The sequence below is a fragment of the Paramormyrops kingsleyae genome, chromosome 24, assembly GCF_048594095.1.
Source record: "Paramormyrops kingsleyae isolate MSU_618 chromosome 24, PKINGS_0.4, whole genome shotgun sequence".
In the NCBI taxonomy this organism is placed as follows: Eukaryota; Metazoa; Chordata; class Actinopteri; order Osteoglossiformes; family Mormyridae; genus Paramormyrops; species Paramormyrops kingsleyae.
This window is the reverse complement of record NC_132820.1, coordinates 18469227-18483576: the sequence shown is the minus strand read 5'-3', so window position 1 is coordinate 18483576 and position 14350 is coordinate 18469227. Positions and strand designations below refer to the sequence as shown.

Sequence of the window (14350 nt, the reverse complement as noted above, 5' to 3'; positions counted from 1 at the left end):
CACCGTGGGCGTGATGCGGGCGGGACACCGAGGACCCCATTGCATACATTTTCACTCAGATAATCTGAGGTCAAGTTCAAACAGCAAGTTTTTATTTAATGTAATGTAATACAATAACAATGAACAATAATCAAAAATTTCATGTGAAGAACTGAAACACAAATCATTAATATTAATATAATACACAAATGCAGTAAACACACGTAAAAATACCAATTAATAATTAAAGTACTTTTCTCCTATTCAGCCTCCCACTGTCTCTGTCCCCTGCATTTCTGAGCCTTATTTTTATGGCCTTTTATTTTTATGCTGCATCACATGGCTGCTCTTTGTCACCCTTAAAGGGAAAAATGTGCTTACTTATATAAAAAGCAAGGTGCAGACTCCTGTAAAAATGGAACATTCTGGAGAGACCAAACCATAGTCATATCGTATCAGGTCCTCTGGTCCAAGTCTTGCCGGTGTGTCTTCATCACTGAGCTGACAGTCCCTGGGGAGGATGCCATCGATGAGGCAAACGAGAGGAGAAAACTGCCGTATGCAAACCTGGCAGCTGAGGCAGAGGAGCTGGGCAGGAATGTGAAGGTGCAAACCTGGCAGCTGAGGTAGAGGAGCGGGCAGGAATGTGAAGGTGCAAACCTGGCAGCTGAGGTAGAGGAGCGGGCAGGAATGTGAAGGTGCAAACCTGGTAGCTGAGGCAGAGGAGCTGGGCAGGAATGTGAAGGTGCGTCCAGTTGGCTGCAGGGGTTTTGCAGCAGCTCGTCTACAAGGCTGCTGGAGGAAGTGGGCACCAGAGGGCAGGCTGGCAGAAGGAAGTTAAGGAACTGGCCACGGTCACCGAAAGCAACACTTATTGGCTGTGGCTGAAGCGAAAGGAGTCAGCATAGGCTGCCAAATGACCACTTAGTCAGCATGCGGCAGACACCCAGGTCTGATCAGGCTATGGGGGGCCTGAGGCAGAGGATGCTGAGGGTGTCTGGTTATAAAAGGCAGAAACACCGAATGAGGCCGCGTCATAAACCGCTTCCGGGTTTGGAACGAAGCTGCGCATTTCCTGTCTTTAAATGAAAGTGATAGAAAAATGGCCAGAGTCACCATTTTAGCAAGAAACACGAATACGATTCTGGAATAATGTAAAGATATTTTGTATTGCAAGGTAAGATTATATTCAGCAGATACAACTAATAAAGAAATAATCATGTTCAATCTGCAGTATCTGCAGAATATTTTGATTGGGGTGGCCGTCGGGGACCAGTTATATTTATGAGGGGGGGGGGGGGTGCACACCGCACCGTGTCTGTTCTGTGTTTCTGCTTAGAAAATAAAATAATCCAAATTTCTTTTTTTTATTATTTTGATGTGTGATGGCTGCCCCTAAAATCTGCCCCTGCTTAACACACATGCTGGGATTTAATACTTAACATAATTATACATTTAATGTAATTCGATACATTGTAAATAATCGCATGGAGTAAACGTTATGGAATAATTTGTAGAATGTTAAGTGAATTAACACATTTATATAGAATGATATTTAATAAGCACGATTATGAGCTTGTCTTGTATACAGTGCTGCCTAAACGTGGAGCGTGTGACACTACGGGAATAAACTAGATAGTATTTTAAGGCTGTGTTGTGTTTTCTTAAGGAAAAAAATGGCAATAACTGTTAGCGTGACATTGTTGTCATTCCAACGGCAGCCAGTTCAATGTAAAAGTGTTGATTATTAGATATTGTATTTGTATGTGTTTATTCACCCTTCATGTTCACAGAGGCCCCAGCAAGAATCATCTGCGCTGGATTAGCACCAAAATGGAGGAACCTGCTTCTGAAATGACCCCCCCTGTGGGGTGTAAGACAAAGGGGCCTGAGAGGTAACAGTGTTACAGGCCACTAGCATGCATGTCTCTGTGGGTCTATAGTTAGGCCATAAGGTAAAAGTAAACAGCCCAGTGGGCACACACTCATGGAATCCACGTGGAAAAGATGTTTTCACCACGTGGAAAAGATGGGTAATTTAGGCGTAAAAGGCAAGTTGAATTCCACGTGGATGTTGACACATGGAATCCACGTGTTTTCACCACGTGGAAAAGACGTGGAATTTAGGTGTAAAGGCAAGTTGAATTCATGTGGATGTTGGCCCGTGGAAAATACATGTTGTGTTCAACGTAAATTCCACAAAGTTCAAAATGTCTACAAAGCAGACACAAATCACATAAAAGTTTTGTCATATTTTTATCAATTATTTAGTCATATTTCAAAACAAACAATACAAAATGCACATAAAAACTGGGTGTAGTACATAATACTGACATAACATAAAAATGCCAATACTAATTAAGACTAATGAAACAAACAGAACAGCTACACTGTAATCCCGAATAAGTTGGCAAAACTCAAAAAAATTGAGGTAATCAGTTACATCAAATTTTTTAAGTTATGAAATTTCCAATTTTAACTAAGCAGAAAAATCTAGTTTTGAGTTTGTTGTACTCTTGCAAAATAATTTGTTCTTACTTGAAATACCCAAGTTACCCTGTTTATACATTTTGAGATCAATTAACTTATTTTTTTTAATATCTACATTACAAGTCAATAGTGGACAGTGGTTGTACACAGATGTTTTGCTTTGGCAGCAACTTGAACAATTGAGTTAAAGTATTAATCTTTATTAACTCTAATAGTGTTTAATTTACACCATAAGGTAAGTCAATGAGTCTCCACCTCCAAACATCTGCCCCATTTTAATATGCGTACAAGTCATGAGGATCAGAAGAGCCAGCCCAGATTTACCCACCATCATGAGAAAGATTCAGACCAACATAGCCTTTTCTTTTTTTATGCATGTCCCCCCCTTACTTCAGCTCTTTATACCCAAATAACTGTGCTCATGTAAGTTGGAGTATATTGAAAAGCTGTTGTTATAAATGTATTTATTCAAGCATCAATAAGGTGTCTTCAGTTAGGGTATGAAAGAACCGGCTTTCTTGAGAACCACCTCTGGTATAAAAGGGCTGAGGAAAGGTGAGAGCTATCTTAATGGTAGATGGAGTGTATTTCTGCTAAAGCATATATAATGTGTGGTGGCCTTATTGGCTTTAGACCACAACTTGGGGTAGAAGAACAAATCAAATCACTTTGCTCATTTAATATTCAGATCTTCATTAAGCTTCATTTTTAGAAACCCACCACGATTGAGGATGGTATGGCACTGATATTAGTCTTTACCACATTTCTTTATTAGTTGTTCTGCGTTGCCTGTGTATGCTATTTTGTCTGAGTATTGTAGTACTTATCTATGTGCATCCCCACAGAAACCTCAATTGTAGACGTACTGTACAAATGTCTTTTCTAGAAAGCCTATGAACAAAATAACAGATTTTTCACAGTAACATGCGTTCTCTAGTTAAGCCATAGAGGCAAAAACCATTTAGCCTGGTCACCAGGTAGTACACAAGAGCCATTTCTGTGGTTTTTGTTCTCTTGCCCTATTCATCGCAATCGTGGTGGGTTTAAAAAAAAAAAAAACTATTCACTCAAAGACAGTACTGTATCAGGCTATGCAAATATATACCCAGCACCATTGGTCTACAGGGGAGTAGGCGGTTCCAGGAACTGTACAGAAAAGGGTATTACAAATGTCCTGACACCTTTCTGCATATGTTAATCATCTAAGGGCAAAATCAGCAATCAAATACACGCCTATCCCTTTAAACGATACACCACTCAGGAAAAGTGCCCAGTTTGTTTCCTAAAGTTTTTCCTCTGACTTGATGCCAATATGCAATAAAATCACACATCAGGAAAAAAAAATAAAAAATCACCAGGACCACAGCTTTTTTAATCTCCAAGAACAGTCAGAACTGGACCAGCAAAGCTTTAAAATAAAAACAAGAAAAAGCTGTAAGGTCCTTTTTGGTCAGAGTCTTTCTCATGATGGTGGGTAAATCTGGGCTGGCTCTTCTGATCCTCATGACTTGTGCGCATATTAAAATGGGGCAGATGTTTGGAGGTGGAGACTCATTGACTTACCTTATGGTGTAAATTAAACACTATTAGAGTTAATAAAGATTAATACTTTAACTCAATTGTTCAAGTTGCTGCCAAAGCAAAACATCTGTGTACGACCACTGTCCACTATTGACTTGTAATGTAGATATTAAAAAAAATAAATTAATTGATCTCAAAATGTATAAACAGGGTAACTTGGGTATTTTAAGTAAGAACAAATTATTTTGCAAGAGTACAACAAACTCAAAACTAGATTTTTCTGCTTAGTTAAAATTGGAAATTTCATAACTTAAAAAATTTGATGTAACTGATTACCTAGGAGGGTTCCTACCCAGTGGGCACACACTCATGGAATCCACGTGGAAAAGATGTGTTTTCACCACGTGGAAAAGATGGGTAATTTAGGCGTAAAAGGCAAGTTGAATTCCACGTGGATGTTGACACATGGAATCCACGTGTTTTCACCATGTGGAAAAGACGTGGAATTTAGGTGTAAAGTCAAGTTGAATTCATGTGGATGTTGGCCCGTGGAAAATACATGTTGTGTTCAACGTAAATTCCACAAAGTTCAAAATGTCTACAAAGCAGGCACAAATCACATAAAAGTTTTGTCATATTTTTATCAATTATTTAGTCATATTTCAAAACAAACAATACAAAATGCACATAAAAACTGGGTGTAGTGCATAATACTGACATAACTTATAAAAATGCCAATACTAATTAAGACTAATGAAACAAACAGAACAGCTACACTGTAATCCCGAATAAGTTGGCAAAACTCAAAAAAATTGAGGTAATCAGTTACATAAAATTTTTTAAGTTATGAAATTTCCAATTTTAACTAAGCAGAAAAATCTAGTTTTGAGCAAATTACCCATATTTTCCACGTGGTGAAAACACATCTTTTCCAAGTGGATTCCATGAGCGTGTGCCCACTGGGTAGCCAGGGCTGGGGGGCACATTAATATTTATAGTTTAATAATAAAATACCTCAGCATTTTCCTCTTTCCTCTAAAATCAGCCAGTTCTTCTATTTTAGAGAGAACCATCACATCATCCCTCCTACCCAAAATGACAACAAACTGGAAAAGACTAACAGCAGCCAAGTCTAGTGACAGAGGCTGTAACAGTGATACATAATAACAGGCTCCTCAGATGGCTCATTCTCCTCCTCTGCTGTCTCTGGTCCATGTTCAGTGAGCTGCACACAATCATACCAAACTACACAGTAACATGTTCTTTCCCTTTAAATAGGCTGAATGGCTGATGGTTGATGAAAAGCTTGAAGGCACCTGTGATACTTCAACAGTTTTGCTATTTAACTGCATCCAGTGTACAGTTTCAGACCATTAAAGTCAGCCTTCCTAACATTCTATACTTTTGTTTTGGACCTTGCTCTCATGGACAGTAAGATAACATGATCAACATGATAACTAAACTTTCCATATAGGAATCTTAATTTTAGATGAGGCAGTTTATTTAACATGAAATCTAACTGTAAATAAGCCAGTTTGCATTAAGAGCATTACAGCAGGTTAAGCAGCAACGGAAGATTTAATGTGATGCTGCCCACATTATATGAATTATAGTTATATAATGAGGATTTGTTTCCTCTCGTCATCCACAGTGTCCTGATGGAGAGAGCAGGCTCACCTGCACCCAGCTGTGCTTCCATGAAGAGTAACAGGTCAATGGAGCTCCCATTCTACTTCAGAAAAGGACCTTTTCCTACAGATCAGAGGTAAACATGCCTTTAAACAAACACTGTTTAAAACACTCAGACTCTCAGTCAAAAGGCATATGGGCACACAAGCTATGATGAAAATACTTTATAAAGAATGCATCTTTTGTAACTTTCACAAATGGCAAAATATTTTATTGTGATATTTTTTTGTCATATCAGTCAGTATCAATGATTATCAGCGATATAACTGAAATCATTATTTCTTTACTTTTACTTAAATGTTGTATCAGGATAAGTCGATATCGTTTATATCGCCCAGCCGTACTCCCCCAGCAAACGAGCCCTCGGGGGGCCACAATGGGCTGAAAATGTGTGATGAAATGGTGGGGACATGTGGACCTCATTGCCGTGCCTTTGGTGTGCGGCCCGCACCGTGGGCGTGATGCGGGCGGGACACCGAGGACCCCATTGCATACATTTTCACTCAGATAATCTGAGGTCAAGTTCAAACAGCAAGTTTTTATTTAATGTAATGTAATACAATAACAATGAACAATAATCAAAAATTTCATGTGAAGAACTGAAACACAAATCATTAATATTAATATAATACACAAATGCAGTAAACACACGTAAAAATACCAATTAATAATTAAAGTACTTTTCTCCTATTCAGCCTCCCACTGTCTCTGTCCCCTGCATTTCTGAGCCTTATTTTTATGGCCTTTTATTTTTATGCTGCATCACATGGCTGCTCTTTGTCACCCTTAAAGGGAAAAATGTGCTTACTTATATAAAAAGCAAGGTGCAGACTCCTGTAAAAATGGAACATTCTGGAGAGACCAAACCATAGTCATATCGTATCAGGTCCTCTGGTCCAAGTCTTGCCGGTGTGTCTTCATCACTGAGCTGACAGTCCCTGGGGAGGATGCCATCGATGAGGCAAACGAGAGGAGAAAACTGCCGTATGCAAACCTGGCAGCTGAGGCAGAGGAGCTGGGCAGGAATGTGAAGGTGCAAACCTGGCAGCTGAGGCAGAGGAGCGGGCAGGAATGTGAAGGTGCAAACCAGGCAGCTGAGGCAGAGGAGCGGGCAGGAATGTGAAGGTGCAAACCAGGCAGCTGAGGCAGAGGAGCGGGCAGGAATGTGAAGGTGCAAACCAGGCAGCTGAGGCAGAGGAGCGGGCAGGAATGTGAAGGTGCAAACCAGGCAGCTGAGGCAGAGGAGCTGGGCAGGAATGTGAAGGTGCGTCCAGTTGGCTGCAGGGGCTTTGCAGCAGCTCGTCTACAAGGCTGCTGGAGGAAGTGGGCACCAGAGGGCAGGCCGGCGGAAGGCAGTTAAGGAACTGGCCACGGTCACCGAAAGCAGCACTGATTGGCTGTGGCTGAAGCGAAAGGAGTCAGAATAGGCTGCCAAATGACCACTTAGTCAGCATGCGACAGACACCCAGGTCTGATCAGGCTATGGGGGGCCTGAGGCAGAGGATGCTGAGGGTGTCTGGTTATAAAAGGCAGAAACACCGAATGAGGCCGCGTCATAAACCGCTTCCGGGTTTGGAACGAAACTGTGCACTTCCTGTCTTTAAATGAAAGTGAAAGAAAAATGGCCAGAGTCACCATTTTAGCAAGAAACACGAATACGATTCTGGAATAATGTAAAGATATTTTGTATTGCAAGGTAAGATTATATTCAGCAGATACAACTAAGAAAGAAATAATCATGTTCAATCTGCAGAATATTTTGATTGGGGTGGCCGTCGGGGACCAGTTATATTTATTGGGGGGGGTGCACACCGCACCGTGTCTGTTCTGCACTGAAAAAAATGAAACATTGGATCAACTTAAAATATTACTTCATTTTTTCACACTTATTTTTTCAAGTCAGTTCAACTTAAAGTAGTCAATCTAATAAACAGGTGTCAAACTCCAGTCCTGGAGGGCCGGAGCCCTGCACATTTTTGGGTTTCCCCTCATTTAACACACCTGATTCAACTCCTTGTGCTAATTACCACACAGTTCTTGAGCTGAATCATTTATGGTGGAACAGGGAAGGGACTAAGCTACACAGGGCTCTGACCCTCCAGGACTGCAGTTTGACACCCTTGCCATAGGGTGTTAAGTCAATGAGTCTCCACCTCCACATATCTGCCCCATTGTAATATGGGCACAAGAAGTCATGAGGATCAGAAGAGCCATCCCAGATTTACCCACCATCATGAGAAAGACTCTGACCAAAAAGGACCTTACAGCTTTTTATTATTTTAATTTGAAGCTTTGCTGTTCTGACTGATTTTGATAATCAGAGCGCTGTAGTCCTGGTGGTTTTTCTGCTGACATGTGATTTTGTAGCATTTTGGTATCAAAAAATTAGCAGAACAACTCTTGGAAATATATTGGATGATTCTCCTGATTGGTATATATTTCAATGGTGTGGGGGTTGTGTCATCTTTTATGGTTTAAGAAAGAGAGAATTTGGCTGAGAGGAAAATCAATTTTTTTGTTCCTTCTCCAAGCTTGGGCTTTCTAGGAAAAGCATCCAGACCTGTACAATTGAGAAGATTTCTTTGTGGATGCACACATATAGGAACAAAATGCACTACTCAGACCAATTAACATATACAACACAGGCAACCTGGAAAAAGTGAGCGCATCAGGTGGTAAATACTAATATCAGTGCCATACCATCCTCAATCGTGGTGGGTTTCTAAATGAAACTCTGAATATTAAATGAGCAAAGTGATTTGATTTGTTCTTCTATCCCAAGTTGTGGTCTAAAAGCAAGAAGGCCACCAACCATTTTATCTGCTTTAGCGGAAATGCACTCCTTCCACCATTAAGCTCTCACCTTTTCTCAGTACTGCTAAATAATTATGATATGCAGTCTAACACAGTCTAGATCTATAATCCGTACTTGGTGCCATACATTTAACTCTCTTTTACACCACATGCAGTTCTCAAGTGAACATGACTGGTTCTTAACCTGATTGGAAACACCTTTTCCGTTATGCTTAAATGAGAAAAGGCTATGTTGGTCTGAGTCTTTCTTATTATGGTGGATTAGTAAAACACAGCAGCTGAATGCCCAAATAAGTTCAAATTAAAATGGGGCAGATATGGGCCACCCATTTTGGACTTGCAATTTGGGAAGAGGTTGAGACTCATTGACTTAACACTCTATGGCAGGGGTATCAAACTGCAGTCCTGGAGGGTCAGAGCCCTGTGTAGCTTAGTCCCTTCCCTGTTCCACCATAAATTATTCAGCTAAAGAACTGTGTGGTAATTAGCACAAGGAGTTGAATCAGGTGTGTTAAATGAGGGGAAACCCAAAAATGTGCAGGGCTCCTGCCCTCCAGGACTGGAGTTTGACACCTGTGTATTTGATTGACTACTTTAAGTTGAACTGACTTGAAAAAATAAGTGTGAAAAAATGAAGTAATATTTTAAGTTGATCCAATGTTTCATTTTTTTCAGTGTGTGCTTCTGCTTAGAAAATAAAATCATCCAAATTTCTTTTTTTTATTGTTTTGATGTGCGATGGCTGCCCCTAAAATCTGCCCCTGTTTAACACACATGCTGGGATTTAATACTTAACATAATTATACGTTTAATGTAATTCGATACATTGTAAATGTAGGGCTGAACGATATCAAAAACTTTTTTTGCTCCAATATTGCGGCCCTCCTCACGAAAAATATTCGTTTTGGGTCGGTGGAGGCAGTACTTCGAAGACCTCCTCAATCCCACCGACACGTCTTCCAATGTGGAAGCTAGGGCTGGGCGATATCAAATCGCGATTAAATCGCGCATGCGCAACAATCACTAGGGCTTCAGATGACAGGCGCAACATTTGGTGGTGCGCCAGCTTTTCTGTGTTATACGGACATTTATTTACGCCCACAATATAAGCAGCTTAGTATGGCTAAATTATTAATGAGGCTTTGTATCAGAGCATGTGAGCGGAGTGGAGCTCACGAGGCTGTTGGCTCCGCCCGCTCCTCCGCTCTAATTCGCACTAAGCCGCTCCGCTCAACACCGCTCCTCACTCCACTAAAATTTCCTCCCGCTCCAGTCATATCGCTTCACGCTCGCTCCAATTTAAAAGAGGGACAAATAATCTGCATGCCTAACAAATGTCACCTTAAACCGAAGCCTTATATCATAAAGAAATATGAGCAATGGTAACATTGCCACTCAGAAAATATTTATTTTTAAGCAACATATAGGCAACAACGGACAGGATTGGCAATGGCATTCCACACAAAAATAGGCTTAACAATAAAGGAATCAGTGGGCTTAATAGCCTAAAGAATATACAGGCTAAGCATCCACGTTTTAAATTCCTCAATTTTTTTCTGTTGATGCTGCTGCTGCGTCTCTACAAAATAAAATTTCACTGACAGCGTTACGTGAAATTTAAAAAATCCTTATTAGACCTACTTTAAATGACAAAACGAATTTATTTGATTAGCAATATTTACTTTATAGGCTTTTATACTTTAATTTACTTTATAGACTTGATATGCTACAACCATATAAAACTTGCTCAGGTTTTGCTTGCTTCCGCCTGTTCGCGTACACTGTAAAAAAATCTATTGTTAAATGTCAGTCAAAAGTCGGTCAGGTCCTGAAGACCAATAGTGCTGATGTATATTTGCATAGCATGACAGGGTACTGCCTTTGTTTAAACTTTTTACCATGATGGTGTTGTATAGGGCAACAGTATAAATTCCCCAGCCACGGTATGAAATATTTTTTGTTGCAGCAGTGTATTCTCGTAGAATCTTGCGTGGTGGCAGACGTAAAAATAGATTCAGGTAATTTTTTTTGCTCCAATATTGCGGCCCTCCTCACGTAGCGAACTGTTTCAGGCACGTGAGCTGTACCCCGAAAGAGCAGTGAGTTTATGTCTAGTGTTGGACTTACCCCTGCGCCCACTTATGTTTAAATTTCCAAAGCAGGCTGAACGAAGATTGACGTCACACGCAAAACAGAGTAGGATTACTCCTGGTATTCACCGGCAATAGTCAGATTGCTGACACGTACTGAACCCTAGATTAAGAGCTATCATGCTGGACTGTCATATACCTAATAATACATGGGAGAGAGTAATATCTGTGGCATTCCATTTTCAGTTGCGGTAGGTTTATAAATATGGGTTTCCAAAAATCAAGCCTAATAAAAAAATTTTATATTAAATGAGCAAATTAATTTGATTTGTTCTTCTGTCCCAACTTGTGATCTAAAAGCAATGAGGCTGCCACACACCGCAAAAATCTACTGTAAAATAACAGTCAAAAGTCTGGCAACAGGAGTGCTAGACAAAATCTGCTAACGGTGAAAAACATTTTCACCAAATGTACATCAGACCTATTGGTCTTTATGAAAATGGGCAGGTTCAGAAGCTGCAGAGAACAACAGACTTCATAACCTGCATCAAAATAAGCATTGAAAAGATTTTCCCATTAATTACAGTCTTCACAACAACCACCCAAAAAGATCCTACAAGAATCTACTGTTATGGCAGAATTTACTTTGTACCGTGGCTGGGGAATTTATACTGTTGCCCTATTCAACACCGTCATGGTTAAAAGTTTAAACAAAGGCAGTACCCTGTCATGCTATGCAAATATACATCAGCACTATTGGTCTTCAGGACCTGCCAGACTTTTGACTGACATTATACAATAGATTTTTTTACAGTGTACGCGAACAGGCGGAAGCAAGCAAAACCTGAGCAAGTTTTATATGGTTGTAGTATATCAAGTCTATAAAGTAAATTAAAGTATAAAAGCCTATAAAGTAAATATTGCTAATCAAATAAATTCGTTTTGTCATTCAAAGTAGGTCTAATAGGATTTTTTAAATTTCACGTAACGCTGTCAGTGAAATTTTATTTTATAGAGACGCAGCAGCAGCATCAACAGAAAAAAATTGAGGAATTTAAAACGTGGATGCTTAGCCTGTATATTCTTTAGGCTATTAAGCCCACTGATTCCTTTATTGTTAAGCCTATTTTTGTGTGGAATGCCATTGCCAAACCTGTCCGTTGTTGCCTATATGTTGCTTAAAAATAAATATTTTCTGAGTGGCAATGTTACCATTGCTCATATTTCTTTATGATATAAGGCTTCGGTTTAAGGTGACATTTGTTAGGCATGCAGAATATTTGTCCCTCTTTTAAATTGGAGCGAGCGTGAAGCGATATGACTGGAGCGGGAGGAAATTTTAGCGGAGTGAGGAGCGGTGTTGAGCGGAGCGGCTTAGTGGGAATTAGAACGGAGAAGCGGGCGGAGCCAACAGCCTCGTGAGCTCCACTCCGCTCACATGCTCTGATACAAAGCCTCATTAATAATTTAGCCATACTAAGCTGCTTATATTGTGGGCGTAAATAAATGTCCGTATAGCACAGAAAAGATGGCGCACCACCAAATTTTGCGCCTGTCATCTGAAGCCTTAGTGATTATTGCGCATGCGCGATTTAATCGCGATTTGATATCGTTCAGCCCTAGCTTGAAGGCACCTGTGATATTTCAACAGTTTTGCTATTTAACTGCATCCAGTGTACAGTTTCAGACCATTAAAGTCAGCCTTCCTAACATTCTATACTTTTGTTTTGGACCTTGCTCTCATGGACAGTAAGATAACATGATCAACATGATAACTAAACTTTACATATAGGAATCTTAATTTTAGATGAGGCAGTTTATTTAACATGAAATCTAACTGTAAATAAGCCAGTTTGCATTAAGAGCATTACAGCAGGTTAAGCAGCAACGGAAGATTTAATGTGATGCTGCCCACATTATATGAATTATAGTTATATAATGAGGATTTGTTTCCTCTCGCTGTCCACAGTGTCCTGATGGAGAGAGCAGGCTCACCTGCACCCAGCTGTGCTTCCATGAAGAGTAACAGGTCAATGGAGCCCCCATTCTACTTCAGAAAAGGACCTTTTCCTATAGATCAAAGGTAAACATGCCTTTAAACAAACACTGTTTAAAACACTCAGACTCTCAGTCAAAAGGCATATGGGCACACAAGCTATGATGAAAATACTTTATAAAGAATGCATCTTTTGTAACTTTCACAAATCCTATTATCTTTGAAAATTTAAATAGATGTTTTATCTGTTTTTGATATAAAAGGTATCAGGATGAGGATTACTGTAAAGATCATTTGGCCCATCAAGCTCATTTGGGGAGAATTCAACTAATAGCTCAGAGTTGTTAAAATCTTATCCAGCTCTGATTTAAAGGAACCCAAGGTTTTAACTTGCACTGCACTAGCAGGAAGACTGTTCCATACTCTAACTATACATGCTGTGTAAAGAAGTGCTTTCTCAAATTCATTTTAAAATGTTCTCCTGCTAATTTCCACCTGTGGTCATGAGTTCTTGTATTTGAACTAATATTGAAGTAACTATTTGGCTGAACAGCATCCAGACCTGTGAGAATCTTATAGACCTGGATCATGTCCCCCCTCAGTCTCCTTTGCTCGAGGCTAAACAGATTCAGCTCAGCTAACCTCTCCTCATAAGACATTCCTCTAAGACCAGGAATCATTCTCGTAGCCCTACACTGAACTCTTTCTAAGGCTGCAATGTCCTTTTTAAGGTATGATGACCAAACCTGCACACATGACAGTTCATGTATTTCATTGGTAAATATATATTAGTTCACAATTTTTTTCTTGAGTAGTAAAGAAGTTAATAAATAAGTTGTGCCTCTTCACATGAAGTCTTACCATTATTAACTAATTAATTAACCATAGGGGTCGGGTGTGATGTGAGCTGGGCAGTGGCCAAAGGCGGGGACCTTGGCTGTCCGATCCACGGCTGCAGAAGCTAGCTCTAGGGACATGGAATGTCACCTCTCTGACGGGGAAGGAACCTGAGCTGGTGTGCAAGGTTGTGAGGTTCCGACTAGATATGGTCGGGCTCACCTCGACGCATGGCTTGGGCTCTGGAACCAGTCTCCTTGAGGGGGGTTGGACCCTATTCCACTCTGGAGTTGCCCGCGGGGAGAGGCGCCGAGCGGGGGTGGGCATACTTATTGCCCCCTGGCAGGGCGCCTGTACATTGGGGTTTACCGCAGTGGACGAGAGGGTAGCCTCCCTTCGCCTTCGAGTGGGGGGACGGGTTCTGACTGTTGTTTGCACTCATGCGCCAAACGGAAGTTCAGAATACCCACCCTTTTTGGAGTCCTTGGAAGGGGTGTTGGAGAGCGCTCCTCCCGGGGACACTCTTGTTCTGCTGGGGAACTTCAATGCTCAGTGAGACCTGGAGTGGCGTGATTGGGAGGAACGACCCCCCGATCTGAACCTGAGTGGTGCTTTGTTATTGGACTTCTGTGCTCGTCATGGATTGCCCATAATGAACACCATGTTCAAGCATAAGGGTGTCCATATGTGCACTTGACACCAATGATCAACTTTGTGGTCGTATAATCGGACTTGCGGCCGCATGTGTTGGACCCTCGGGTGAGGAGAGGGGAGGAGCTGTCAACTGATCACTACCTGGTGGTGGGTTGGCTCCGCTGGTGGGGGAGGAAGCCGGCCAGGCCTGGCAGGCCCAAGCGTATAGTGAGGGTCTGCTGGGAATGTCTGGCGGAATCCCCTGTCAGGAGGAATTTCAACTCCTACCTCCAGCAGAACT

The 14350-nt window shown here is 40.9% G+C and overlaps 1 protein-coding gene across 3 annotated transcripts in view; it reads left to right on the top strand.

Annotated features, from left to right (window-relative positions):
• The first annotated feature begins 943 nt into the window (after positions 1–943).
• Positions 944–14350, top strand: part of LOC140582455 (NLR family CARD domain-containing protein 3-like) — a 66717-nt gene continuing 53310 nt past the window's right edge. Inside the window, exons 1-4 of one of the 3 annotated variants that reach the window (XM_072706806.1) lie at positions 944–1156; positions 1773–1874; positions 5642–5755; positions 12553–12666. In XM_072706806.1, coding sequence (XP_072562907.1) covers positions 1813–1874; positions 5642–5755; positions 12553–12666 — 290 coding nt within the window. In that variant the 5' untranslated portion in view covers positions 944–1156; positions 1773–1812. The remainder of the gene's footprint in view (positions 1157–1772; positions 1875–5641; positions 5756–12552; positions 12667–14350) is intronic. The other 2 variants (XM_072706805.1, XM_072706804.1) reach the window with 2 other exon arrangements.